At 40.8% G+C, this 25,183-nt stretch overlaps 6 protein-coding genes across 10 annotated transcripts in view; 5 read left to right on the forward strand and 1 right to left on the reverse strand.

Moving 5' to 3' along the window:
* Nucleotides 1-3,547, forward strand: LOC105453848 (serine/threonine-protein kinase grp). 3 transcript variants are annotated; one of them, XM_011696097.1, is made up of 8 exons: nt 1-341; nt 487-604; nt 959-1,182; nt 1,283-1,603; nt 1,917-2,120; nt 2,656-2,873; nt 2,963-3,097; nt 3,284-3,547. In XM_011696097.1, the coding sequence occupies exons 2-8, from the start codon at nt 534-536 to the stop codon at nt 3,479-3,481; spliced, it is 1,371 nt and encodes a 456-aa protein (XP_011694399.1). In that variant the 5' UTR covers nt 1-341; nt 487-533; the 3' UTR covers nt 3,482-3,547. The 3 variants fall into 3 exon arrangements, with proteins under 3 accessions (XP_011694399.1, XP_011694398.1, XP_011694400.1); XM_011696096.1 differs by having other exon boundaries at nt 1-604; XM_011696098.1 differs by having other exon boundaries at nt 1-604; nt 988-1,182.
* An 800-nt stretch (nt 3,548-4,347) lies between these two features.
* On the forward strand, nt 4,348-9,486 carry LOC105453849 (histone deacetylase Rpd3-like). Of its 3 annotated transcripts, none has more exons than XM_011696099.1 (9): nt 4,348-4,528; nt 5,518-5,630; nt 5,746-5,863; nt 5,943-6,316; nt 6,415-6,562; nt 6,645-6,930; nt 7,016-7,244; nt 7,357-7,447; nt 7,545-9,486. In XM_011696099.1, exons 1-9 carry the CDS (start codon nt 4,465-4,467, stop codon nt 7,613-7,615), a joined length of 1,494 nt encoding a protein of 497 aa, XP_011694401.1. In that variant the 5' UTR covers nt 4,348-4,464; the 3' UTR covers nt 7,616-9,486. The 3 variants fall into 3 exon arrangements, with proteins under 3 accessions (XP_011694401.1, XP_011694402.1, XP_011694404.1); XM_011696100.1 differs by lacking the exon at nt 4,348-4,528 and adding an exon at nt 4,807-5,221; XM_011696102.1 differs by lacking the exon at nt 4,348-4,528 and adding an exon at nt 5,237-5,401.
* A 251-nt stretch (nt 9,487-9,737) lies between these two features.
* On the forward strand, nt 9,738-14,315 carry LOC105453851 (putative sodium-coupled neutral amino acid transporter 10). The gene is made up of 7 exons (XM_011696104.1): nt 9,738-10,066; nt 10,157-10,767; nt 11,067-11,337; nt 11,428-11,564; nt 11,640-11,867; nt 11,936-12,137; nt 12,222-14,315. Exons 2-7 carry the CDS (start codon nt 10,285-10,287, stop codon nt 13,886-13,888), a joined length of 2,988 nt encoding a protein of 995 aa, XP_011694406.1. The 5' UTR covers nt 9,738-10,066; nt 10,157-10,284; the 3' UTR covers nt 13,889-14,315.
* Nucleotides 14,096-16,767, reverse strand: LOC105453850 (bystin). The gene is made up of 3 exons (XM_011696103.1): nt 16,398-16,767; nt 14,943-15,877; nt 14,096-14,846 (listed from the first exon to the last, which is right to left on the reverse strand). Exons 1-3 carry the CDS (start codon nt 16,536-16,538, stop codon nt 14,615-14,617), a joined length of 1,308 nt encoding a protein of 435 aa, XP_011694405.1. The 5' UTR covers nt 16,539-16,767; the 3' UTR covers nt 14,096-14,614.
* Nucleotides 16,768-17,030: 263 nt separating this feature from the next.
* On the forward strand, nt 17,031-21,035 carry LOC105453852 (DNA replication licensing factor Mcm7). The gene is made up of 10 exons (XM_011696105.1): nt 17,031-17,207; nt 17,342-17,550; nt 17,727-17,887; nt 17,975-18,155; nt 18,361-18,498; nt 18,574-18,759; nt 18,844-19,057; nt 19,150-19,627; nt 19,890-20,041; nt 20,281-21,035. Exons 1-10 carry the CDS (start codon nt 17,168-17,170, stop codon nt 20,694-20,696), a joined length of 2,175 nt encoding a protein of 724 aa, XP_011694407.1. The 5' UTR covers nt 17,031-17,167; the 3' UTR covers nt 20,697-21,035.
* Nucleotides 21,036-21,826: 791 nt separating this feature from the next.
* Nucleotides 21,827-25,183, forward strand: part of LOC105453911 (division abnormally delayed protein) — a 38,994-nt gene continuing 35,637 nt past the window's right edge. The window contains exons 1-2 of the mRNA XM_011696189.1: nt 21,827-21,901; nt 21,973-22,414. Coding sequence (XP_011694491.1) covers nt 21,827-21,901; nt 21,973-22,414 — 517 coding nt within the window. The remainder of the gene's footprint in view (nt 21,902-21,972; nt 22,415-25,183) is intronic.

Genomic DNA, 25,183 nt, shown 5'->3' on the forward strand with positions numbered 1-25,183 from the left:
CGGCGTAAATTTTCGTGGGTCCCTCGGAGGAGATGTGTCGGACGGCGATTTTGTGCGTATCGTTCGCGCGAGCCCGGTGTCCTTGAACGTCTCGCGTGTCGCATCGCCGTTGTCGCGCGGATAATCGTCGCGAGTTTCGCGCTAGCTCGCGAACGTCCGATAAATACTTTTTCGCGCGTGCCGGCTTTCGTTCGAGAAAGAGAAAGAGAGACAGGAACGAAGAAAGAGGGAGGGAGAGAGAGAGAGAGCGCGCGAGTGGCGCGACGGGCTCCTCCATGTAACCCGCCGTAACCACGTGCTTGAAAATCCTGTCGGCCGTTACGGCCGGATCGGCTCGCGCGGTGAGTTTGCTCCCCCGTTCTCGCGGAAACGCGCCGGACCGGGCGCGCTCGACGCAACCGCCCGGGGCTCTCGTTCCTCCACGTCGCCGAGGAACGGATCGTTCCGCCGTTACCGTCGTCGGAAATAATACGCAATCGTTTCCAGAGCGCGCGGCAAGGCGTCGAGAATATTCTGCGACCCGAACGAGAGGCATGCCCGGAATGACGGAGTTCGTGGACGGCTGGTTCCTGGGTCACACCCTGGGCGAGGGTGCCTACGGCGAGTACGTTTCCCCCCCGAGCTCTCCCCCCCTTTCGTCCTTTTGTTAAGCCTAGCGACAGTCTATTCGCGCGTCCCTCGGCCAGATACTCGGCCGTGGCTTTCGAAGATCCATTGTTCCCATTGTTCGGGGACACGCACGACCCGCGTGTTCAGACACTCGATTCGTTTTCATTGCGAATTTTCGTTTAATTTCGTGCCATTTCCACTCGTGATTTTTTTTTTTCGTAAATGAGCTCCCTTTTACATTTTGAGAAAATTTATTAATTGTGAAAAATAATAGAACGTATTATTTTGTTGAATTTTTTAAATTGATTCAATCGATTACGATTGTAATTTGATGTTTGTGTTTGTGCAGGGTTAAACTAGTTGTAAATAAATCTACAGGCGAAGCAGTCGCTATGAAAATGATTGACATTGAGAAGCATCCGGACGCGAGGCAGACCGTCCGCAAGGAGACCGCTATCCATCGTATGCTATCGAATCCAAATATTGTACAGTATTTTGGGAAACGCAGCGAGCCCAACATGGAATATATATTTTTGGAGTATGCCTCGGGTGGCGAGCTATTCGATAGAATTGGTAAGATTCGACTGGATATTGTGAAATAATTTCTCGCGCACACAAAAATGTGCGAGAGATTACAAAAGATAGAAGAGACTCAATTTTTAACTCTTTACAGAACCCGACGTCGGTATGCCAACGTGGGGGGCTCAGAAGTATTTCAGACAATTAGTCTGCGGGGTAGAGTATTTACACAGTCGCGGAGTGGCGCACAGAGATCTGAAGCCAGAGAATTTGCTTCTGGACAATAATGACAATTTAAAGATAAGTGACTTCGGATTGGCGACGATATATCGTATGCAAGGTAAAGAACGCCTGTTGGAGAAGAAGTGCGGAACGCTGCCTTACGTGGCACCGGAAGTGCTGGTGAGGGCGTATCACGCGGAGCCCGCGGACGTGTGGTCCTGCGGAGTTATTCTCGTGGCGTTATTGGCCGGAGGTAAATGCCCCCTCGTAAAACTGCGTATATGAAATATCTAAAAAAAAAATCAACTCTGAAGTATGACTTTTATAATTTCATTATCAAATATGTATATAAATTATTTTTATTATTATAACTTATACAACTATTTTGTTAATTTTAAAGTCAAATTAAAATTCGCGATTAACAGTTGAAAACGAATCTCGTAGCAAAAACAAGCCAAAATGTGCCTTTGATTTGGAATTTATTGAAATATCTAAAACTTAACTTGCATGTATATCTAATACTTAACTTCCCCTCAGTTTTTAACTGGTCCATATCTGAAATATAGAACTGCCATGGGACCAACCCCAGGCAGAGTGTCCTGAATATATCGCGTGGCAAGATGGGAAATATATGTCCCTTACGCCGTGGAAAAAACTGGACAATTTGTCATTGTCGTTGATAAGAAAGATCCTTACGGATTCGTCGTCGGCAAGATATAAAATGTCAGACATTAAGCAACATAGGTGGTTTGTCAGGAGTTTTACCAAAGGTAAATAGCGTTTTAGATCGGTTCATTATTTAGTTTATGGTTATATAGGTATCCTGCATCTTTTTTTGTTGTTGACATCCATGGAAGATTAACCTTGGAAGCTCCCAGATAGTGTTTACTTAGTCAGGTACTGAGTGACTCTGAGTATTAATAGAATTACTCAAGGGAACTCGGTACCTAATTTAGTGGATACTGCATACGACGAATTCTCACTTGTTTCTTTTTCTACGTGAGTGCTTTTATTAAATGTTAATTAGAATCATGAAGAGCATTTCGCAGCATAGATTTTGTAATCGGCAGAGCTCTTGCCTTTTCTTTGGTAATACAGCTCTATGAGTTTAATTTAAGTATCATAAAGCTAGATTACCAAAGCAGAGAGCATTGGCATGTACTTCTCAGATAACACAACAAATTTCGGCTACACGTTTTACATAAAATAACATAATAATAATAATATTTTGTGCAAAATCTTGCATTTTAATAAGTATATTTTTTATCACACGAGTGACAAATAGGAGGTATTTATGATTTACAGGTGATCAAGTAGATGGACGAAACCATTTGAATCAGGCGTACGCAGAGGATGAAAATCTAAGAAATGTCTGCTTGTCCCAACCTGAATTACCCGGGATGGAAAGTGATGATACAATTCAATTTAATTTGGACACACGTCCAACATTTTCATTTTCCCAACCCGCTCACGTGGAAGATCTATTATTAGGTACACAATTACAGTTCACACAACCTAGTCAGGTACGGCTCTTACTAAATAAACTTTGAATTAATGTACTGTTAACTCTCTTGAGAAGATATTTCTATACTTTTATGTTCTTTGCTTGCAGCAAAACTCCTTCCAAAGGTTGGTTCGACGAATGACTAGATTCTTTGTTAAAATAGAATACGAGGAGATTGTAAAGAGGCTAATGAGATATTGCGAGAAAGAGAATTATGCCTATCGTGTTAATGAGTTTGGCGTGGTAAGGCTTTATATGCATATAAATAAAAACAAAAAGAAGATATGTAGCCTGTCCTTTTTAGGAGCTTCTTTAGCTAAATTGTCTGCACTAATGCAGAGTTTATCTTTTTTTTTTCAATGCAGAAAGAGAAACTGGCTAATAAGATAACTGACCTATGCCTGTTCTTATGACGTTATGTATTTGTAGGTAACTATGTCTGCTGTGGATCGCCGTAAAATGGCTTTAGTTTTTAAAGTGAATTTTATAGAAATGAACGGAAATATACTAGTCGATTTTCGGTTGTCCAAGGGTTGTGGTTTGGAATTTAAAAGAGCGTTCATTAAAGTCAGATGCTCAATGGAAAATATTATTCTGAAGAGCTCCGTAGTATATTCAAAGAGCTAATCCATTAATGGTAAATATAAGAATTGTATAATTTGTATAATTTTTTAAATATATTTTTTATAATATTTTAATATAAAACCATTTTTGATTCTCTCCCTTGTGCTATATAACATTTTTTAATAATTCCATAATGGATAAGAAAAGTCTCTTATCTGAATAAATTCTTATAATTAGTGTTAGGAGACTTGCAAATTTATGACAAGATGGATGTATAAAGTAGTACTTTTATTGTTCAAGATATACTGAATTCTGAAATGTGCTAATAACACAAAAAATCTATAAGTAATGTGAACTATAAAATATTCAATATACGTTTGGAGTAATAGCTTTATATAATCAGTGATAGAAATTTTATGATTCGTTGAAATCGTTGTTAATTGAATATAACCTACTCAATTCGATTTTTTATTCCTCCAAGAAATATTTATAATTCGATCTTGTATTTAAAATTGTTTCAAGTCGAGTCTTATAATTGATCTTAAAATTCTATGAAATAACAGCATAGCATCTTGAGATCGTATTTAAGACGATCTTAGATCGCGAATTGTAAATTCAAATAAACATTTTGGACTTCTTTCAACAAAAAAAAGCTGATGCACATAACCTCATGCAATTGACGCAATTCAACAAAGAATTTGAGAATATAAAGGAAGGAAAGGGCTTGATTTTTCAATTTGACAACCAATCACATGACATTTCTATAGCACTACTTCCGGAAAAAGCTATCGTTCTTCTGTCCAATCTAATTTCGAACATCCGTGATTTCTCACGTCTGGAGTTCCGATCTCGATAGCGCAGGGTCTATGAACGTAAGCATCGCCGCCGCCGCAGCGCTACCTTCACGGCAAGCCTGCAACTCCCATACGAGTCTTCGACGCCTGCGCGTGCGGTCGTTTTAGCGACGCTGTGTCTGTTGGTGAGAGCAGCGACACTCCGCGGTCCTCGTTTAATTCCGTGCCGAGCGTTTTGTCAATTTCATCGAAATGGATCCAGTAAAAATGTCCATGCAGCCGCACAACAAGAAACGCGTCTGCTACTATTACGACAGTAAGTTACCGTGGAAATCCCGTCGACACTATGCGATCCCGCGAAAAACGCCGCACTCAACACGCACACACACACACACACACATACACGTGCGTGGGGGGGAAGCTTGTAAAATGTGTTTGCGCCGTTCGCGCTTACCGCGTCTATTTCGCGTGATCTAGCTCGGCATCCCACGGCGTATCGGTCCGTCCGCGACTTGCCGATGATAAATACGTCCAGGCACGACCGTCGTAGCACATTGCATCGTCATTCGCACGCTCCCGGAAGTAGATAATACGATTTTTGTAACGTTAAGACGACAGATTCTCACCCACGGTTACGCGCGATCGTAGGCAAGCTTGGGCAAGAGCGTCGGCCATTGCTATATATATGTTACTGCCGCCGTATACTTGAGCACCTTTGACGTTATCAAATCAATATCTCCTACTACAAATAACAATCTTGTAATCCATCTATTCCTCACGATAGCGGCTGATAATCGAAAAATTCGCTTTCTCAATCGACCTAGTGTAGGAATCCGGATCGCATGATGGAGCTTCGACGTTTCACAAGTCACGTATTTTCAAATATATCTGACCATATGTGGCAATAATTATTCGCCCTATGCTTAGAATTGTCACTCTTCTTAATCGTGACGCGAGGTTTTGTCACGAAAAAGTCGAAACTGATGGCTCGAACTGCAGACGGCAATAGGTTAGGTTATAAGGAACATAGTGGGATTTTACGAGATTATTGACTAATACGAACCGCAAAAAGGCACTTTCCCGACGTAATTCACGCTCGCCGAAGATATTCTCCCGTGAAAACGGTATTTCGGCGAACGCCGTGGAAGGTGATACTGTTTTTGCATAGGTTACCGCGAGAGATTCTCAGGTGCGTTCCGGCGCACCGTAGCTCGTCAGCCGACCGCGTCATCCAATGATACCCAGATATTTCGTCTTTTTTACCATGTCGATCCATTTATGCACGTGTCCCTTCAATCTGTCTAGGTGATATCGGAAATTACTATTATGGCCAGGGACATCCTATGAAGCCGCACCGCATAAGGATGACGCACAATCTACTTTTAAACTACGGTCTCTACAGGAAGATGGAGATATACGTGAGTACTTGTTGGAGATTATATTTTTAATCTCACAAAAAGCATAGTTCTACTTGATTATGATGTTAAACGTAATGGAATATTGATAATTCAATTATACTTCATCACTGATTAGCGGCCTCATAAAGCCACGGCGGACGAGATGACGAAATTTCACAGCGACGAGTACATTAGATTTCTGAGGTCTATAAGGCCAGATAATATGTCGGAATACAACAAGCAGATGCAACGATGTAAGGCATCGTTATTGGATAAGCTGTAATGTCGAAGGCGAAAACATTTATTGTCACGTCCCTTTCTCTTTGCGTTTAGTTAATGTAGGAGAAGACTGCCCCGTTTTCGACGGTTTGTACGAGTTTTGCCAATTGTCAGCCGGCGGGTCCGTAGCCGCCGCCGTGAAGCTCAACAAGCAAGCTTCTGAAATCTGCATCAACTGGGGCGGCGGTTTGCATCACGCGAAGAAGAGCGAGGCCTCCGGCTTTTGCTACGTGAACGATATTGTGCTTGGAATACTGGAATTGCTGAAGTATCACCAGAGAGTCCTGTATATCGATATCGATGTTCATCACGGCGATGGAGTAGAAGAAGCTTTTTATACGACTGATAGAGTAATGACAGTTTCGTTCCACAAATATGGCGAATATTTTCCCGGAACCGGAGATCTTCGCGATATCGGGGCAGGCAAGGTAAAAAAAATGTGCTTTTTTTTTACTCACACAATACTGCGCACATGTAAAATAATAAGTTGCATTAAATGTACATGGCTTCTGTTTATTGCTAACAGGGAAAATATTATGCGGTCAATATACCTTTGAGAGATGGTATGGACGACGAGAGCTATGAGTCGATCTTTGTCCCTATTATCTCGAAAGTGATGGAAACGTTTCAACCCTCTGCTGTCGTTCTACAGTGTGGGGCTGATTCATTGACCGGTAGGACTTCTTAAAAAGTAGCTATTCTCACACAATGAAAGATTACAAGAACTTTTAATTATGTAAATATAAATCAATGCAGGCGATCGACTGGGATGTTTCAATTTAACCGTCAGAGGCCACGGCAAATGCGTGGAGTTTGTGAAGAAATATAATTTGCCTTTCTTGATGGTCGGCGGCGGTGGTTACACCATCAGGAATGTGTCCAGATGTTGGACGTACGAAACGTCGGTCGCTCTCGGATGCGACATCGCTAACGAGCTTCCGTATAACGATTACTTCGAATACTTCGGCCCCGACTTCAAGTTACATATTAGCCCGTCGAACATGGCGAACCAGAACACCCCTGAATATTTGGACAAAATAAAGTAGGCATTCTTGCAATACTACGTTTAGCTTGGTATATACACGCATATTGTAAGTGAGCTAATTCGTAATTGCGTTTGTTCGTAGAACGAGACTGTTTGAAAATTTGAGAATGCTACCTCACGCGCCTGGCGTGCAAGTCCAGGCGATACCAGAGGACGGAGCGGTTATCGAGGACTCGGAAGCTGAAGAAAAGGTCAATCCGGACGATCGATTGCCGCAACGCGACTTAGATAAAAGAATGCAACATGAAAACGAATATAGTGACAGTGAAGATGAAGGCGAAGGCGGGCGAAGGGACAATAGATCCTACAAGGTAAATGATCTTTGTTGTACTAATAGTTGACGTATAATTTTCTACAAATTTAAAAAAAACGAATGTTAAATATTAAAAAAATATCATTTCGTTCCTTCTTATCTTAATCTAGGGATCTAGGAAGCGGCCCCGTTTGGAAAAAGGTCAAGAGGCCATGGATACTGATATAAAAAAGGAAGAGGATATAAAGACGGAACCAAAAGGTATTAAATCGCATCTGATTATATTGCCGCTTGTCTATACCACGTTGTAATTAATGTCAGGGGAAAAATTAATTATATTTAATTTTTTTTTATTTAGAAAATGAAAAGGACGAGAAGGTAAACCCCACGAATGAGGAAACCAAGAAAGACGGCGGGGCGAATCCCTGATAGATGGTTGCCCCGGAGCATTTTCTCAGAAAATGGAGAAGCTCTTATTTAAATTAAGTAACGAATAAGTTTAAATAGCTTAAATAATGGCAGCACACAGTGCATCGGTGTCTGCTGCCTCTACCTCGCGCGCGCCCTATAATTTCGAAATCATTATGTTTTTACCCAAAATTTCTGAAAAATATTTAGACGTCTAGAAATATCGGAAAAATTTCATTTCCTGGAACGTCATCCTCATTGAAATTGACACGTATGAGCGTGTTATACGTAGCTTATAATATCCCAGTTTTAATCATAGACCGTTAGGAATTTCGAAGCGTATCTCTGAGTGTTCCGAAATGTTTTTTTTTTCCGGAAAATGTAATTTTGAAAATACCGCACAAAGATAATTAAAAATATATCCGCGATCGCGAAACAGCGTTTTGAGCAACTCGTCAGAATTTTAGAATCCGACCATTAATTGATTCTTTTTATACATATTCCTTTATAGCGGTGTCATTCGTAAACTAAATTTTTCTGCGAGAGATCGTTCGCGAGTAGGTCTCGCGACTGTATATTTCAGAATTTTATATGAATACTCCCAAGGATTTTACAGAGATGTATACAAATATTCCAAGGATGGGTTACATAAAAATATTAACGATCGACTTAAGAATTATATCACCCAGACGCTGCAATCAAACTCATATGATATATACAAGAACGATACATATGTAAACGTAAATGTACACGTCGGCCGCATGCATTTTGTTTGCGCGATCGGTGTGTAATTTCGTACGTCTTCTCACCCACTCGCGGCTAATTGAATCACTCGATAGAGACTAGTACACCGTTTATACTAAGGAAAGGGGCTAGAACTGTCTTTTAAATCAATTGCTCTTGGATAAAATCATGTGTTGACGAATTTGTTCGCTTCCTATTGTACATAATACGCAAATTAATCTTGAAGGAAATTAATCCTTGCATGCAATAACACTATACTGTAATCATAACGATGTTCTTTATGAAAGTGTAAAAATATGTCTTACATTACTCGAAAGATTAGCGAATGTTCCTTTGGCTGCCCCTCTGGGTTTTATCTGGCGAATTGAGTATTATTAACTTGTAACACAGTTCAGAGAGCGAAAGCTACAGGACATATTAGAGTAGCTTGACAATTGAGAAGCTTTAGAAAGTTACAAGTTAATTTCTCGCATCTTAACTAGATAAATTGAAGAGGAATCTGAGAAAGGAATGGAGATACATCCTTCTGATATTTTTGAGTAATGTACGAAGAGAGAGAAACAAAATGAGGTCGGAAAGTGCGGTGGAGCTTAGGGCAGTTGAGGAATCATATAATCAATTTCAAATGTAATTGTAGAATCTTAAACGTATACTAGGCAAGATTTATCTCAATTTATATATAGGTATATAAAAAAGAGATGTGGAAAAATTGATTCGTGGCATCCATACCTGATCTCCGTAACAAAAAAATTCAAGATTTCATTCCGAAGATCGAACGTGTCGATCTTGACGCAGCAAAATATTTATTGTAAAATCTGTCTTCAGGCTACGTTCTCACATATTTCCATATTTTCATGCGAGAGCAATAATTATGCAACCTTATGTACATAAAATTTGTTTTTTTTTTTCTTTGCGATGCCAGAACTCGATCAAGGCCCAGCGTGTCCATTTTTATCTGTAACAATCTAATATATTGCGATTAATCAGCGTAACACAAACTAAAAAAAAGGATAAATCGCGTTATGTCTCGTAAGTCAATTCGAGATATAGATCAAGTATTAGATATTTATGTCCACGCATAAGAGTACACACATATGGACGTTTTTAAATATTTATAATAAAAAAAAATAAAGAAATCTATATATGTAGTTCTGTGTTATTTGATAACGTTCTAGAAAGACAGCTGAAGGACCGTAGCCAGCACGTCAAAAGTTCTATTAATCGCTTTCAGAAACGATTATGAAAATAAATAAAAATTCAACTATTTCACAATTAAATATATTTAATAATTGAATCATTAAATTTTATTGAATGAATATTTTTTTCACGTACACGCACGCGCGCGCGCGCGTGTGTGTGTGTGTGTGGGGGACAATGTGGGCACGTGCGCGTGTGTGCGTTGCTTCATGCCTTTATGAATGTCGAATGATGCAAAAGTCCAAGGTGGTGGTAGTCCGGAAGAGCCGGCGTCTCGGCAATTCCCTCTCTCGTTGGTTCGATTTGTCATCAGAGTATGACGTACAATGTAATAGGGAAAACAATGATAAGAATCCACTTGCGGCTGACGCAAATTGATCCATCGTGCGTGGCAACCATATCGGACCGGGTTTAACCTCCTCGACCGCAGGAAGGAGGAAGCAAGCTGGTGCTTGATGCCGCGCAGTTGCCTCGCATGTGAAATTACTTTTGCTCGCGCTGGAGAACAGCGCGCGGAACACATTTTTCGCGGTAAGACATTTGATCCCGGTAAATTAACGATCGAGTTAGCTCGAACGACGTGTTAGCTCGACTGTCTGTTGACAATGCGTTCGTTGGCAGGTTACTCCTGGCCGCAGAGAGCTCGATGAGATGTGAGATTCCAACTGGGTCTGCCACCGTGCCGCGTTGGACGAGAGAAAGTCGCAGCGCAGAGAACGGGGGCCTCCGGGCCGTCAGGCCTCGCCAGAATGATCTCCCAAATGTCGCACGTGATGACCCTCGCCAACAGCATCATCGGCGTGAGCGTTCTGGCGATGCCGTTCTGCTTCAAGCAGTGCGGCATAGTGCTGGCCGTCCTGGTGCTGCTTCTGTGCAGCGCCCTGTCCCGACTGGCCTGTCACTTCCTCGTCAAGTCGGCCGTGATCTCGAGGAGGCGCAACTTCGAGCTGCTCGCCTTCCACGCGTTCGGCCACATGGGAAAGTTCCTCGCCGAGTTGTTCATCATCGGCTTCATGCTGGGCACGTGCATCGCCTACTTCGTCGTCGTCGGCGATCTGGGGCCGCAGATAGTCTGCAAGATGATGAGCAAGAACCCGGCCGACATTCGCACCAGCTTGCTGATTGTCACCGGAGTCTTCATAGTCCTGCCCTTGGGGCTGCTCCGTAATATCGATAGTCTGTCCAGCATTTGCACCGCCACCATTGTCTTCTATCTCTGTCTTGTATTAAAGGTATAACGCTCGTTTATGTTATATAATGCATAAACTATAATTTATTCGTAAAAGATACAGCCGTATGAAGCGCCACAAATTAACGTGAACGTCCTATATATCTATATATATCAAGGAAAAATAAATTAAAGAATAATTTTAATAAAAATTTGAATATTTTATTTTATTCTTTGGCCTTTATTACTGCCTTTTCCAAGATAATTGCAATAAATTGTGGGTACTTTATATTTATGGCCAAAACTGTACTTGTATCATGCTTGAAAATACATAATTAAGGTATTTTCCTTTCCAATCGACAGATCATGGGCGAATCGACCGTACATATTTTTATGGGAGATTGGTTTAACAGTGTCAATTACTGGAGACCGGCTGGTATCCTCCAATGCCTACCAATATTTTCCATGGCTCTTTTCTGTCAAACACAATTGTTCGAGATATACGAAACCATTCCAAACGTATCCCTGGAGAAGATGAACGACGTTGTACGAGGAGCGTTGAATATATGTACACTTGTATACATGTTCGTTGGCCTGTTTGGTTACATTGCATTCTGTACTCAACCATTTACAGGTAATTCAAAGCTATTACACACTTACAATAAACCTTACAATAAACAGCTTATTATTACTTTGTTTTACTCTTATCGTTGTTATGTTGCAGGAAATATTTTATTGAGTTTCGAGCCTAGCATAACGTCAGAATTGATTAAACTGGGATTCGTGTTTTCGGTTGCATTTAGTTTCCCTCTAGTCATATTTCCATGTCGTGCGAGCTTGAATTCTCTTTTATTTCGCCGGGTACGTATGACAGGTCCAGATAAATCTACAAGTTACTGCTAACATCTACTAATCCACGTTTTACTGTTACACCAGGTGTATACCCACGAACCGTCTGTCAATTATCTGCCGGAGTCCAGGTTTCGATGCCTCACGCTCGCGATAGTCAGCATCTCCCTGATCATCGGTATTCTAGTGCCGAACATAGAATTCGTTCTCGGTATCGTGGGATCGACGATCGGCGTGATGATTTGTCTGATATTCCCGACAGTATTCTTTCTATCTATAAGCAGCAAAAATACTAACGAAAGACTAGTGGCACAGGTAAAGTACCGATTTTTGGTTTTACGACTTTTTTTTTTTTTTATACAGCGTATATTTTGCGTTTACAGTGCATTTTAATCGTCGGCGTTTGGATCATGATTCTCGGCACGTACGCCAATTTGTACGCCATCGAGGAGTCTACAAATGCGAAGTTAGCGGTGACTAGTAAGCCGCTCATGCAAATAAACGATTTACCGTTAGACATAATTAAAGAGGATTCACATATCATTCCCGAAATTCCCAACAGTTTGGAACTTATTCCTAGAAAAGGTACAGATTTATTCAAATTTACCCATCACTTTTATTGTTATCTTAATTTTATGTTATATTACCCTCTTAACGTTTGTATTACAGACAACATTAATCAATTGCCTGACGTAAATGTTGTCGACAAAACGTTAGATCTGAAGGTGAAAGACGTTCGGCAAGAGCCGCCAATACCCGTCGAACGTGTGATCGTCAGCGAGAAGCCAAATGTCGAAAAGTCTGATGGCATAGCAATAGACTCTCGTGTGCCAGAGACAAAGAATGTAGTTGAAACAATCAAGAATGAAATGTTGAACGCGCAATCACAGGTCGCCACAAACGCCGATAACGCTAAAATCGACGAATCGGTTACGTTGAAGGCGGAAGAGAAGATAAAGATGATCGAGGAGAAGGAGCAATCGATGGACTTGCAGAAGAACGACAATCTCATTAATTTGGACGCGATAAAGAAGGAGGAGTCAGAGCTGGCGGCTGATGACGGGGACACGGCTAATGCCAGAGCTGTGGAGCGACACGAGCAGCTCAGAAAAACGTTGGAGAAGCACAAATTGGAGCAACGCCAGATGATGCAGGAGCAAAAGGAGATTCTGAAGGATATCAAGGAGCAAAAGCAGGAATTCGAGAGGGAGAAGCAGAGAATGGCGAAGGGCGAGATATTGAAGAAGAACGAGAAGGGACAAGTTGACACGAGGGATAACGCTTTGCCGGAGAGCAAGAGTAATTTGCGAGAAAACGATAAGAAAACTGTTGAAAATAACGAGATCACTATCGAGAAGAATAAGGAAGCTTTGAAAGAGAAGGAAATTAATGCTGACAAAATTGAATCAAATGAAAAGCCTCGAGACGAGAATAATGTGGACGTCGCGGTTGAAAGTAGCAAGAAAAAGGTAGATCTGTTTCACGAAGATTCTCAAAATAAGAATGTAGAGGAACCTGCACAGCAAATACCAGGAAATGCGCCAGATGTACTTCTTCCTATCGAAGAGGCAGTCGCCGAGCGAGAAACATCGGAGAAATCGTTACAGAAAAAAAAGCAAGACGAGAGGAAGGTAGAAAGAGTGTTGTTGAAATCTAACGATTCCGTAAATATGAAGGGTCCCATCTTGAACGTCTTGTCGAAGGGAATTCTACAAAGGTCCGCCGTGGGAGAGGGGCTTGCTAAAGAGAATGAAAATCATCGGGCGAAGGAGGAGAAGAGAGAGGTCCTTACGAACGAAGTCGCGAACGCGTCGGACAAATTGCAGGGGAAATACGACGACAAGTATTCCGTGCCGATAGCGTTAAAAATGACGAATCAGTCGAAATTAGACAAGCCGATTGTTTCGTCGTTGAACAAGAGTGAGCCGGAGGTTCTCGGTGTACATCGAGACATTCTGGAGAATAACGAACGCGAGAAGAGAGACGTCGACAGAGAGGTGAATATGAACGACACGAAGATCGACGGCGATCATCCGACTGAGAAATCCGAATCTCTTGCTAAAGACGTCGGCGATGCGGACGGCGAGACCTGCTCGAAATTGCAGGAGAGACCGAAGGCAGAGGGGGTATCGGAGGCGAAGAGGGAATCCGAGAGAAGAGTAAATAAACCGAGTACAACTGAAGTGCCTCTGATTAACACAAACCTTTATTTGTCCGAGCAGAGAATAGCAAAGACGATTTCTGTGGATCAGCACGCTGCTCTCGACTCGGAGTACGCGGGTGTGAAACAGGAAGACTCGATGGTTTTCAGTCCTAAAGATAAAACTGAGATATAAACGTCTGATTCGAAGGAATCGGATTTACGCAGCATAATATTAAATTTGTAAGTCGCGGATCACTCGTAGCTTTCCAAGTCGCGCGGTACCTTCTTATTTATGTTCATTAATATCACAATTATTACTAATTGTAAGTTCAAAGTGCAATGAGCATTTCTGTTCGGATGAGTATGTGTATTACGAGAGTAGAATGATATATTCGTATGATTGATAACATAAAATATATTTATAACTTGTACAATTGTATGAATGTGACTTTTATATGATTGCTGTACATATTAATCTGCATAATCTGCACACCATATTCTTCATTTTCTTCATGGCGTGACAATTGTAAAAATAATGCAAATATTAGTATTTAAAGTTTAAGTTAAGTTTAGGACGCGATAAAGGAGGACCAAAATACAGATGTATTTTTACACAGAAATTCGTATCTTCTTGCGAATTATTTAATTTACCAAGATATACTTCAATTTGATTTCAATCCTTTCTAATATCTTTTATCAAATCTTTATCTCTAATTATCTAATTACCTTTATGTAATTATCAATACTAGACTACACATGGGAGATTGAGGATTGCGAATTGGAGATTAGAATTCAACTAATCAGAATGAAATGGATTAAAATAAATATCTCAACGTCGAACTCTAATCTTCAATTCGGCGTTCTCAGTTTTCGATGCGTAATCTGATACAGACATTGACATCTTTGATATCTTGACACATTACGCAGTATTCACTGGTTCTGATGTGGGCTCTGTGATCTCTACGTCCCTACATTTCGCATGTTGTAATTCTCTTCTGATTTCGGGAGTGATCGAGTGGTGACAATGTTTCCTCAGTAATTCTAACAAAGCGTGCTTCTGCTCGGAGCTGATATCGCCCTTGTATCGTTGCACGAACGTTAGGAGAGCCTGATGCCATAGCACTGGCAACTCTCTTCTGTCGCGCTCGAACCTAATGGAATATATTTTTATATGAACGTGATTCTTAATAATTTCCGCTTGAAATTCGTTTCATTATTATATATACTTGTATAAATGTATATCTTACTGAAGAAAGTGAAACACTACTCCATCCACCACTCTGTACGGAAGCGCGTATTTCTTGTCCAGAAATATCCTGAGGAAGATGCTGTTAGCACCGGTGTAATTCATCTCTGCGATTTTCAGTATGGCCGCCGAGGAGTGCAAGATCGGTATCGAGTTCTTCGCGATCACGGACCCGACGATCACGGCCTCTCTGAGCGTGCAGGTGCCCGACTCCAGGAGCGGCAGGAGGATCCCCTTCATGAATCCGGCCGGCTTGAACAGGGCCTTCCGCAGCGCCTGGTACAGGTGGAAATTCAGTCTCTTGTACTCGGCCAAGTCGTCCCTGATGCGCGGCAGCAGCACCAGATTGTAAAACCTCTGGGCCATCTTCTCCTTCAGATTCGAGGCGAATATCCTGGTCGCCTGATACATGGCGGCGGCGGACCACTTGGGCGGGTCCGTGATGTACAGTATCTGCTCCCAGTTGCGCAGGGTGGGCACGATCTTGAAGGCCTTCGGCAGCTTGCCGCTGCGGTACTTGGCCAGAACGTCCCGGACGCCCTCGTACATCGCCCTCACCCGCGGGTCCAGATCCTGCAGCTGAACAGTCCCGGCGTCGGAGAACTGCGTCTCGATCTCGGTCTTCTTCTCCGTCAGCTTCTCCATTATTATGTCGGCCAGCGTCCGCGTGGGCGCCGGGTCCTTCGACATGAACATCTGCAACGCCCGTTCATCGTCCTCGTCGATCTCGATGTTCTCGTAGTAGTACACATCCTCCACCGGCTCGTCGTCGCCGCTGGATCGCGCCTCGTCGTCTGAGCTGAAATCGGCGGTGCCGAGTTTCACCGACTTCTTCGCGCACCGGCTGGGTTCGCTCGGACCAACCTCAGCCTCGATCTCCAGCTGCTGCCGCCTGGCTTGCGACAAGATCTTCTTCGTCAGATTCGGCGCTACGTACTGAACGAGAGATAATAGCAATAAGTTGCGACAGAAGCAAAAAGATGTGAAGAAGTGAGGTTAACAAATTTTTTTTCTTTCCAAGGAGCTTAATTATTTATGTTTAATTTCAAACAATAATCAGCACGAAACAAGCACGCAGTGAAGGAAATAAATGCGAAGACTAACCTCTATACTAGAGACAATAAAGCATAAATTTCAACAGAAATAAAAAGATATGAAGTGAGGTTAAAAAATGTTTGTCTGCATTTTCTAAAAAGCTTAATTTTTTGTTTCATTTCAAATAATAATCAGCACGAAACAAGCACGCAGTGAAGAAATAAATGCGAAGACTAACCTCTAAACTAGACGAGAGACAATAAAGCATAAGTTTCAACAGAAATAAAAAGATGTGAAGAAGTGAGGTTAAAAAATTTTTTTCTGCATTTTCTAAGGAGCTTAATTATTTATGTTTAATTTCAAACAATAATCAGCACGAAACAAGACGAACGCAGTGAAGGAAATAAATGCGAAGACTAACCTCCTCTTCGTCGGCTCGGCGTCTGACCTTCTGCCTATTTTTTACTTTCACCGCTTTCTCGAGCTCTATTTGATCCGCCAGACCTATTTTCGGTTCTTTCGTCTCGCTTTTAGACACCTTGATCTTTTTCGCCTTACCCATCTTTCCAGCTGCACTATCAAGTTGTGTCTCTAATAAATATCGATGCTAACCAACAAAAACACGACAAACACGTGCGTATGCTCGAAGCCATGGATTCCTTGCCTCGAAGCAGTCGAAGCCACGTGACGTAAAGTTGAGTTTAATCATTAATTGCATTTTTAATCATTAAATTATGATTAATTTAAGCGACATTTTTCACCGGAAACTTAAATACAGCCGCAGTATTTATTTTCTAATAATAAATTCGGATAATAAAATCGCATCTTTATTATCAATAATATTAATGTTGATATCAATGTAATATTTAAGTAAACAAACATCAATAACAATTTAATCTAGTCAAATTTTGCAATAATAAATCTTCCGCCGATCTTAAATTACTGTAAACTTGTCCAGTAATTCGGACCAATACGAATCGTCGGAAACGTCCACGCTGGACATCCAATGTATTTCTCAGGAGTTTCTCATCGACATATGTTTTATAACCTATGCTTTTACATTTGCGCGCGAAGACCGCGAAGACGAGGCGATAACGATATACGTTATTTAACCGCAATACTCGTGCTGCGAGGAGAACGTTTGTCGAATCGAATTTCCAAGCTGGACTGCGTGGCTAAAACTCGTGAAAAATGGCGAATAAAGTGGCAAGAGATTACACCAAGGACAAAGGTAGGATTTTTATGTTGTCGCGCAGAATTTCCTCGTGGAGAGGCGACTGTTTACACACAACCGACTTGACATATCAATGCCTTTGACAACTCCCATATCTCTATCGTATTACAAATTTAACGAATGTATTTCAGAGCAAATGAAGACCTTCTTCCTGGAATTTGTCGATATGGACGATAAGACGGGAAATAAAACTTTCAAATATAGGCAGATGCTCACCAAGATAGCACACCGCGAACAAATTAGCTTCGAGATCGATTTGGATGATGTGCACTCGTTTGACGATGAATTAGCCATGTCTATCTCTAGCAATACACGACGATATACCAATTTGGTCCTGAATGTACGTTTATATAAACACTGTTCTGCGAATACTCGAGATTGTTCGGTACAAGATTTCCATACGTAAATATCTAATCGCATAGATTTTTTGATCGCTGCAGACTGATGCGTGTACAAGCTTGTGTATCTTACAGCGTGCAGAATTAATTAATTGAACGTGAATTTTTTTTATATCAGCTGGTTCAAGAGATGCTGCCTGACTTTAAAGAGAGAGTTGTCCTAGCGAAAGATCCATTGGACGTGTATACGGAGCATAGATTATTAATAGAAGCGGGCAAAGCTCCGACTGTGCAGAATGCTGACAAAGTTAATTATGCTCCTGAATTGATGCGCCGTTTGTAAGTAAACATATTTTATATTTAGATATATATTCACATAAATAATCTAAAATAATCCAGGCTCTCATAGATGTGTCTACTTTTTAGTGAAGTCTACTTTAAAGATTTCTCCGATGCGAAGGCGTATTCAGTAAGAGATATCAAAGCGGATAAGATTGGAAAGTTGGTAACGGTTAGAGGTATCGTTACTAAAGCGACCGAAGTGAAGCCGATGATAGTTGTGGCGACGTATACATGCGACGAATGCTGTTCGGAAGTGAGCCAGCCGGTACGAGCTAATATACAGCTAATATTTTTTTCTTTTATACATTCAATAATATTCAATAATAATCAAAGGACATGTTTTATAATTTTTTAATATTTTTTTCTTTTATACATTCAATAATATTCAATAATAATCAAAGGACATGTTTTATAATTTTTATATTTTTAAAAAGTTTTTTTTAATTAATTGTTTTACTTAATTATTACAGGTACATTCTTTAAGCTTCATGCCAATACGAACGTGCCCGAGCGACGCATGCCGCGTAAACAAATCCGGTGGCAGGTTGTACCTGCAGACAAAAGGCTCGAAGTTTATCAAATTTCAAGAAATAAAATTGCAAGAACATGTAAGTTTACAAATATTTAAATATTTCTTCTTTAAATTCTTTCTTAAACGTCTACTGACGTAATTTTTTTTACAGAGTGAGCAAGTCCCGGTAGGTCACATACCGCGATCGTTGACCATCTTCTGCCGCGGCGAAACAACGAGAACCTGCCTGCCCGGGGACCACGTTATTATAACCGGTGTGTTCCTACCTTTCCTGAAAACGGGTTTTAATGCTAGAGCAGGGCCTGCTCTTTCCAGTGAAACTTACTTGGATGCGCATGTAAGAATAAATATATCGATTTTACGATCACAAAATCATCTTAGTGTCTTTTTACTATAAAATTTGTCTCCCGTTTGATTTCAGAAAGTGGTATGTCTGAATAACGTGGATACCGTAGACGATAGCAGTGCAGAATTGACGGATGAAGAACTGGGTTTACTGATGCAAGATGATTTTTACAACAAGTTGGCTTGCTCCTTAGCTCCTGAGATTTATGGGCTTGAAGACGTGAAGAAGGCGTTGCTTCTGCTTTTGGTTGGAGGAACGGACAAGAAGAGAGGCGACATCAAAATTCGAGGTAAAGATATTGCTTCGTTGATTTAAGAATTTATCGTCTACGTCTATCTTTAATATCAAGCGACGTTGTCAAGATAATTTCACTGCTTTCAGGGAATATTAATATTTGCTTGATGGGAGATCCCGGCGTGGCGAAGTCGCAGTTATTATCCTACATAACGCGATTGGCCCCGAGATCGCAGTACACGACAGGACGAGGATCATCCGGCGTCGGTTTGACCGCTGCCATCATGAAGGATCCTCTAACGGGTCAGATGGTGCTGGAGGGTGGAGCTTTGGTACTGGCGGATCAGGGGGTGTGTTGCATCGACGAGTTCGATAAGATGGCAGATGCGGACAGAACGGCGATTCACGAGGTGATGGAGCAACAGACCATATCTATCGCCAAAGCTGGCATAATGGCCCGTTTGAACGCCAGAGTCTCTATACTGGCCGCTGCCAATCCGGCATACGGCAGATACAATCCGCAGAGAACGGTTGAGCAGAATATTCAGTTGCCCGCCGCATTGCTGTCGCGTTTTGACTTGCTGTGGCTTATTCAGGATCGCGCAGATCGGAGTAATGATCTTAAGTAAGTTTTTATATTGTATATTTGCATATTATTTTTAATGTAAGCCACTTTTCTTTAGCATATCTCTCAGTCTTGTTAAACAAAATTTTTTCAATTTCATATTTAATAATATTTGTAATACTAGGATTAGAAAATAATATTTGTATATTATTTTTAACATAAGCCATTTTTCTTTAGCATATCTCAATCTAATTAAATAAAATTCTTTTCAATTTCATATTTCATAATATTTGTGATGATAAATACAAGTATTCTTTTATAGACTCGCGCAACACATCACATATGTTCATCAACATTGCTCGCAACCTCCGACGGAGATAGAAGCCATAGATATGAAATTGATAAGAAAATATATAAACCTGTGTAAAACGAAAGAGCCTGTTGTATCAGAAGAATTAACAGAATATATTGTGGGTATGTATATACACAATTTATGTTATAATTTTATTTTATTACATCTTAAAATATATATTATAAAATATAAAATTTTTATTGTAATATATATTGTGTATTGAACTATAAATTTATAATTTTTCAAATATTGTAACTGCATTAGTAAGATTAGTAACATTGCAGTAACATTTATAAATTTTTCAAACAATTGAATTAAATTTATTTTATAGCTATGTAATTATTTTGAAATATTGTCACAGATTCTTATGTGGAAATGCGAAAAGAGGCGCGTAACAGCCACGACAAGACGTTTACTTCCGCTCGTAATCTACTGGCTATCCTACGGTTGTCGACGGCATTGGCACGATTGCGATTATCAAACGTGGTTGATAAAGACGACATAGCAGAAGCGAACAGACTAGTGGAGATGTCGAAGCATTCGATCAACTACTCCGAACAACGCACCGGCAACGCGCAACAGAATCCGACCAACAGGATCTTCCAACTAATACGGGAACTTGCTGGCGATAAAAAGACTGTCAAGGTGTCGGACATTCTGGAGCGATGTACGAGCAAAGGATTCAAACCCGATCCAGTGTACAGATGCATCGAGGAATACGAGGCGTTGAACGTGTGGCAGGTCAATCAAACCAGAAGATTAATCACTTTTATTTAATTTTCAGCCTGACAATATCTATTGCAGAAACTAATATTTTTTTATATCTTGAAAGTATACTCATTCTGTATTTTTACAATAAAAAATGAACCATTTTCTAACTTATTTTATAAAATTAACATTAAATTTATCAATCATTATGCAATTGAATGCGTTACTCTCAAGAATCAATATCTAAAAGAAGTTATCACTTAACTATTTTGTCAAACTTCAAGAATTTAGATTTTCGCGGTTTAAAGTTATCAATTTAATAAATTCTAAAAAATTTTCAAGTTTTTCTAAGGAATTTTTGAAAGTTTTAGATAATATAATATTCTCGCTCGATTTTCTTGGTACTTTGTCAATTTTCGAGACTCGTTATTCATTAAAATTTTTAAACCTGAAATAAGGATTCTAAAAATTTTTGTTTATAAGATATATATTTTTACAGAGAAAGAAAGAGAGAATAAATATATTATTTAATATAGAGAGAATAAATATATTATTGTCGATAATTTAAGTAATATATAAATTTATATTAGTATACTTGTTGAAAAAGAAATTTTCCTTACCAGCCATTAGCAATCCCCGTCCACCGACGGAGCGGCTTGCGATTTCGCGAACTCGTCGCCGCGCCTCGCGCGCTATCTGGCGGGCCCGTTCGAATGTCGGGTCGGGCACGATTATCAGTCCGCGGTCCCAGGCGCTTCAGTCGCATCGTGTCGTCCGTGGGAGGTGTTTCGACGCCGCGCGCTCGCCCTCGCTCCCGCATCCTCGCGTTCGCGCCCGCGGTGCAGCCGTACGTACCGAGGGTACGGTGCAGTGTATGCGTCGCACGTGTACGCACACACACGCAGCAAACGCTCGCCCGCACACACACGGACGCGTAAAAATACATATGTGCGTTTCGTACTGTGATACGAGCCGTCGTCGAGTGGCCGAGCGTGCTTGTGCCGGGAGCACCGCTGGATGTACGTGATCGCCAGGACGCGTCGCTGATCGCCGTCTCTGACCTCTCTCTCTCTCTCTCCTCTCTCCTTCCTCCCTCTCTTCCTCTTCTCCTTTATTCTTCTCTCCTCTCCTTCTCTCTTTTTCCTTCTCTTCCTCGTCCACCTTCATCGTCTCACGAGCGCACCAAATGTTCGCGCCGCATGCTCCGAGTGCCCGCAGCACCGCCACCGCTCGCTTTCGTCGCCGTCGTCGTGCCGTCTGACGGCGCGTCCGCCGTTCGGCAGCAAGCGATCACCGCGTTCCGATACGGTGGATGACTCCGCCAGGAACGAATTTGTAAAACAAGAAGAAGAAAACGAGAAAAAAAGGAGAGAAGCCAAACGAGAGTACAGGCGCGCTATACAGAGCGAAAGAGAGGGGGACGATTTTCGCGAGCGCGCTCGCGAAACATCCTCTGGTCGACCGTACACGAATTTTCCTCGCGGGTTTCCCCCAGGTTCCCGTCTCTCTTTCTCTCTCTCTCTCCTCATCGCTGTTCGCCGCGTTTCGGGGCCATTTTGCCGAAATGAAAATAACACCGCGAGCCGCCTCACGCGGCTTCCCCGCGTCTACGGTCCTGCTCCTCGCGATCCTCGTCTGGTGCGTGTGCTCGATCGCGCACGCGAGATCGCACCGCCTGAGGACGACGACGTCCGACAGCGGTGGCAACGGCACCGAGTCCGTCGTCAACTGCGAGCTGGTCTTCGAGAACATCACGCTCGCACCGGCCGCCGCGGACCCTTCGAAAAGTAAGTCGATTCTCTCGTATATACAATTTATATATTTTATATTGTTCTGATGAAAGAAAAGAAAAAGAGAGTAGGTATTTCCTGTGTCGTACGTTAATTTTTCGTATTTAATGCACCGTCGAAGAAATCGTCTTCGCGAGACGCGCAGAAAGCCGGCAGAACTGCTCCGGAAAGTTCGTCTTCGGACAGTAACGTCAAAATCAGGTGATTCTGACATTTCTGTCAGATGGACGTGCCCAGCATCGCGCTGGGAGAATAAAAAGACGAAAACAGGTAGAGGCTTCCCGAGAGACGAGACGAAACGAATTTTGGGCAAGTTAATTGAATAATATCCATTTCTCTACTAATGCTTGATTAATTTTAATCTCAATTTAACTTACTTTTCTAGTTTTAAGAATTAGAAAAAGATAAAGAGCAAATTGAACCGAGATTAAAATTAAATTACATTAGTAGAAATGGACATAAAAGCGGGAGTACTTTTAATTAGGATAATTATATATTATATATGATAATTTTATATATGTATATTTACGATTTATACATGTATATCTATAATTTTACATATGTATATCTAATTTTGAGAAATATTTATAATAAATGAATATATAATTAGGATCATTGACATTCAGTCGAATTTAACGTAATTTGATTAATTATTAATATTTAGAACGATAACGAGTCGTGAGTCTCGCTCGTCAAAGTAATTTCTTTTCTCCGGTTTTCGATGTTGGAAAATTACTTTAAAAGCTTTCGTGCTCGCTTCAAGTTCAAGTTAGAACACTTCCAATCGCCTCGCGACAACTCCGCGGAGCATTAACATAGTAATGTCAACTAATTGGACAATAATTGCCAGTAGTACGTGTAATACCACTGGTATTTATAGTTGTCGACGTTAACGCGCTATCACATTGCTATCAGCCAATGCCTGCAATGGCCATTCTAAAGGATTATCAAAATTGTTGATGTTATACGCAAATTAATATTCGATATTTGATATCATTAATATTAATATTGTTATCACATTTAGTATGCGGTCATAATCGATATTTCACGTCGGGTACGATTCCTGCGTGCATAAATTTGCACGCGGTTCGCATGCAAATTAGCCCATTCTTCCCCTTAAATGCGCGGTTCGCAGATTTTCGCGGACAACAGACACCGAACGTACGGGCCGGTGCTACTCAAATAAATGGGGATGTCGCTCCACTAGAATTAAAATCTAAAAAATGCCATGGTTATTCATATCCTTGAAAATATCGTAGTCATTAAATACTTTGAAAAAAAAAGTCAGTAGTTTTGCGTGGAAAAGATTTTCAGGCTCATTCCTCGGAATTCGAGCGGTGAACTTGATACCTACTTGCCGAGGTACCACGAGTTCTCGTTCGTCGGTCTTGATTTCTTCCCTCAAGATGTGGGATTCGATATAGAATTTATTATATGAAAGCCTCGCGGAATGGAGATTGCAAATATTTGCGTAATTGAATTCGGGTACTTGGAATAAATTTGAATGCGAGGATTTTCCGAACATCGCGTTGTCATATCGATTCTGCGTGACTGGCTACGAGGAGGAAGGGAGGGGGAAAATATCGCGAAAGAGAGGTTTTCGACGCGGCAACGATCTTTCCAGTGGACATTGCACAGTGGTCAAAAATCAGCTGTAAAGTCGTTCGCATCGGCATATCGCTCGTGTCGCGACGCGCCACATATTTTTTCCTTCCTAACGATTTTTCACCATTTCCTATCTGCTTCCTCGTTGATCTCGTAATTTATGATGCTTCTCAGAACTTTGGAATTAATCCTATTGGTCGACGGCGCGACTCCAACAGCGCAACGCACATTGCATAACGGCGCTTCTTTTTCCATCAATCTCGCGAGTTTATTCGTTTACGAAATACACATCTGACTTATTTTTAACATTAAAAATAAGAGAAATATATTACGAGTATCGAATCCGATAAGTGACGGTGTAACATTCCACTTCCCAGAGGAAAAATTAACATTTACCACAAGTAATTATATATATATATATATGTACGTGTACAATTACGCGTAGATTAACGTCACATAGACGTAATATACCTCTCTTTTTCTTGTCCTTTACGTTCATTTATGAATTGACTTGTTTTATTAGCCTTGTTTTCCAATTAAACTGTTTACTCTCTGCATCAATTATTTGCTTCTACGAAATACATTCCAAATATTCCAAATTTATTTTAACAATCAATATCATTAATCAGTTGATTTATTCAATTTTTTTATATCTATTTGTTTCTATATTAAGATTATATCACACAGATGTTATATACTTTCTTTTTCTTGGCTTTATACGTTCATTTGTGATTGACTCACATTAGCCTCGTTTTCCGAGTAAACTGTTTACTCTCTTCGTCAATTTTTAAATTCTGTGAATATTTTTTTAAACCTATCAATTTATTTTAACAATATTAGCCAACCGTAGGATTCGCTCATCGTGTACTTATTCCATATGGAATACATCTCTTTTTTTCTTGTCTTTATACGTTTATTTGCAAATTGAATCGTATTATTATTGATTTCCGACAAATGTTTGCTCTCTCTTTCTCTATCGGATTTTTATTTCTACAAATATTTTTTGAATATTAACACATTTATTTTAACAATCGACATCGCCAATCCGCTCACCACATTTTTTTATATTTGTTTCCGTATTCGCTTATTTACATTCAGCTAATTTTTTTTTTAACTCTTTACATTCGCCTCCGCGTTTAATTACCGCGATTTCTATATTCA

This window comes from Wasmannia auropunctata, unplaced genomic scaffold (genome assembly GCF_000956235.1).
Source record: "Wasmannia auropunctata unplaced genomic scaffold, wasmannia.A_1.0 LD335994.1, whole genome shotgun sequence".
Classification (NCBI taxonomy): domain Eukaryota; kingdom Metazoa; phylum Arthropoda; class Insecta; order Hymenoptera; family Formicidae; genus Wasmannia; species Wasmannia auropunctata.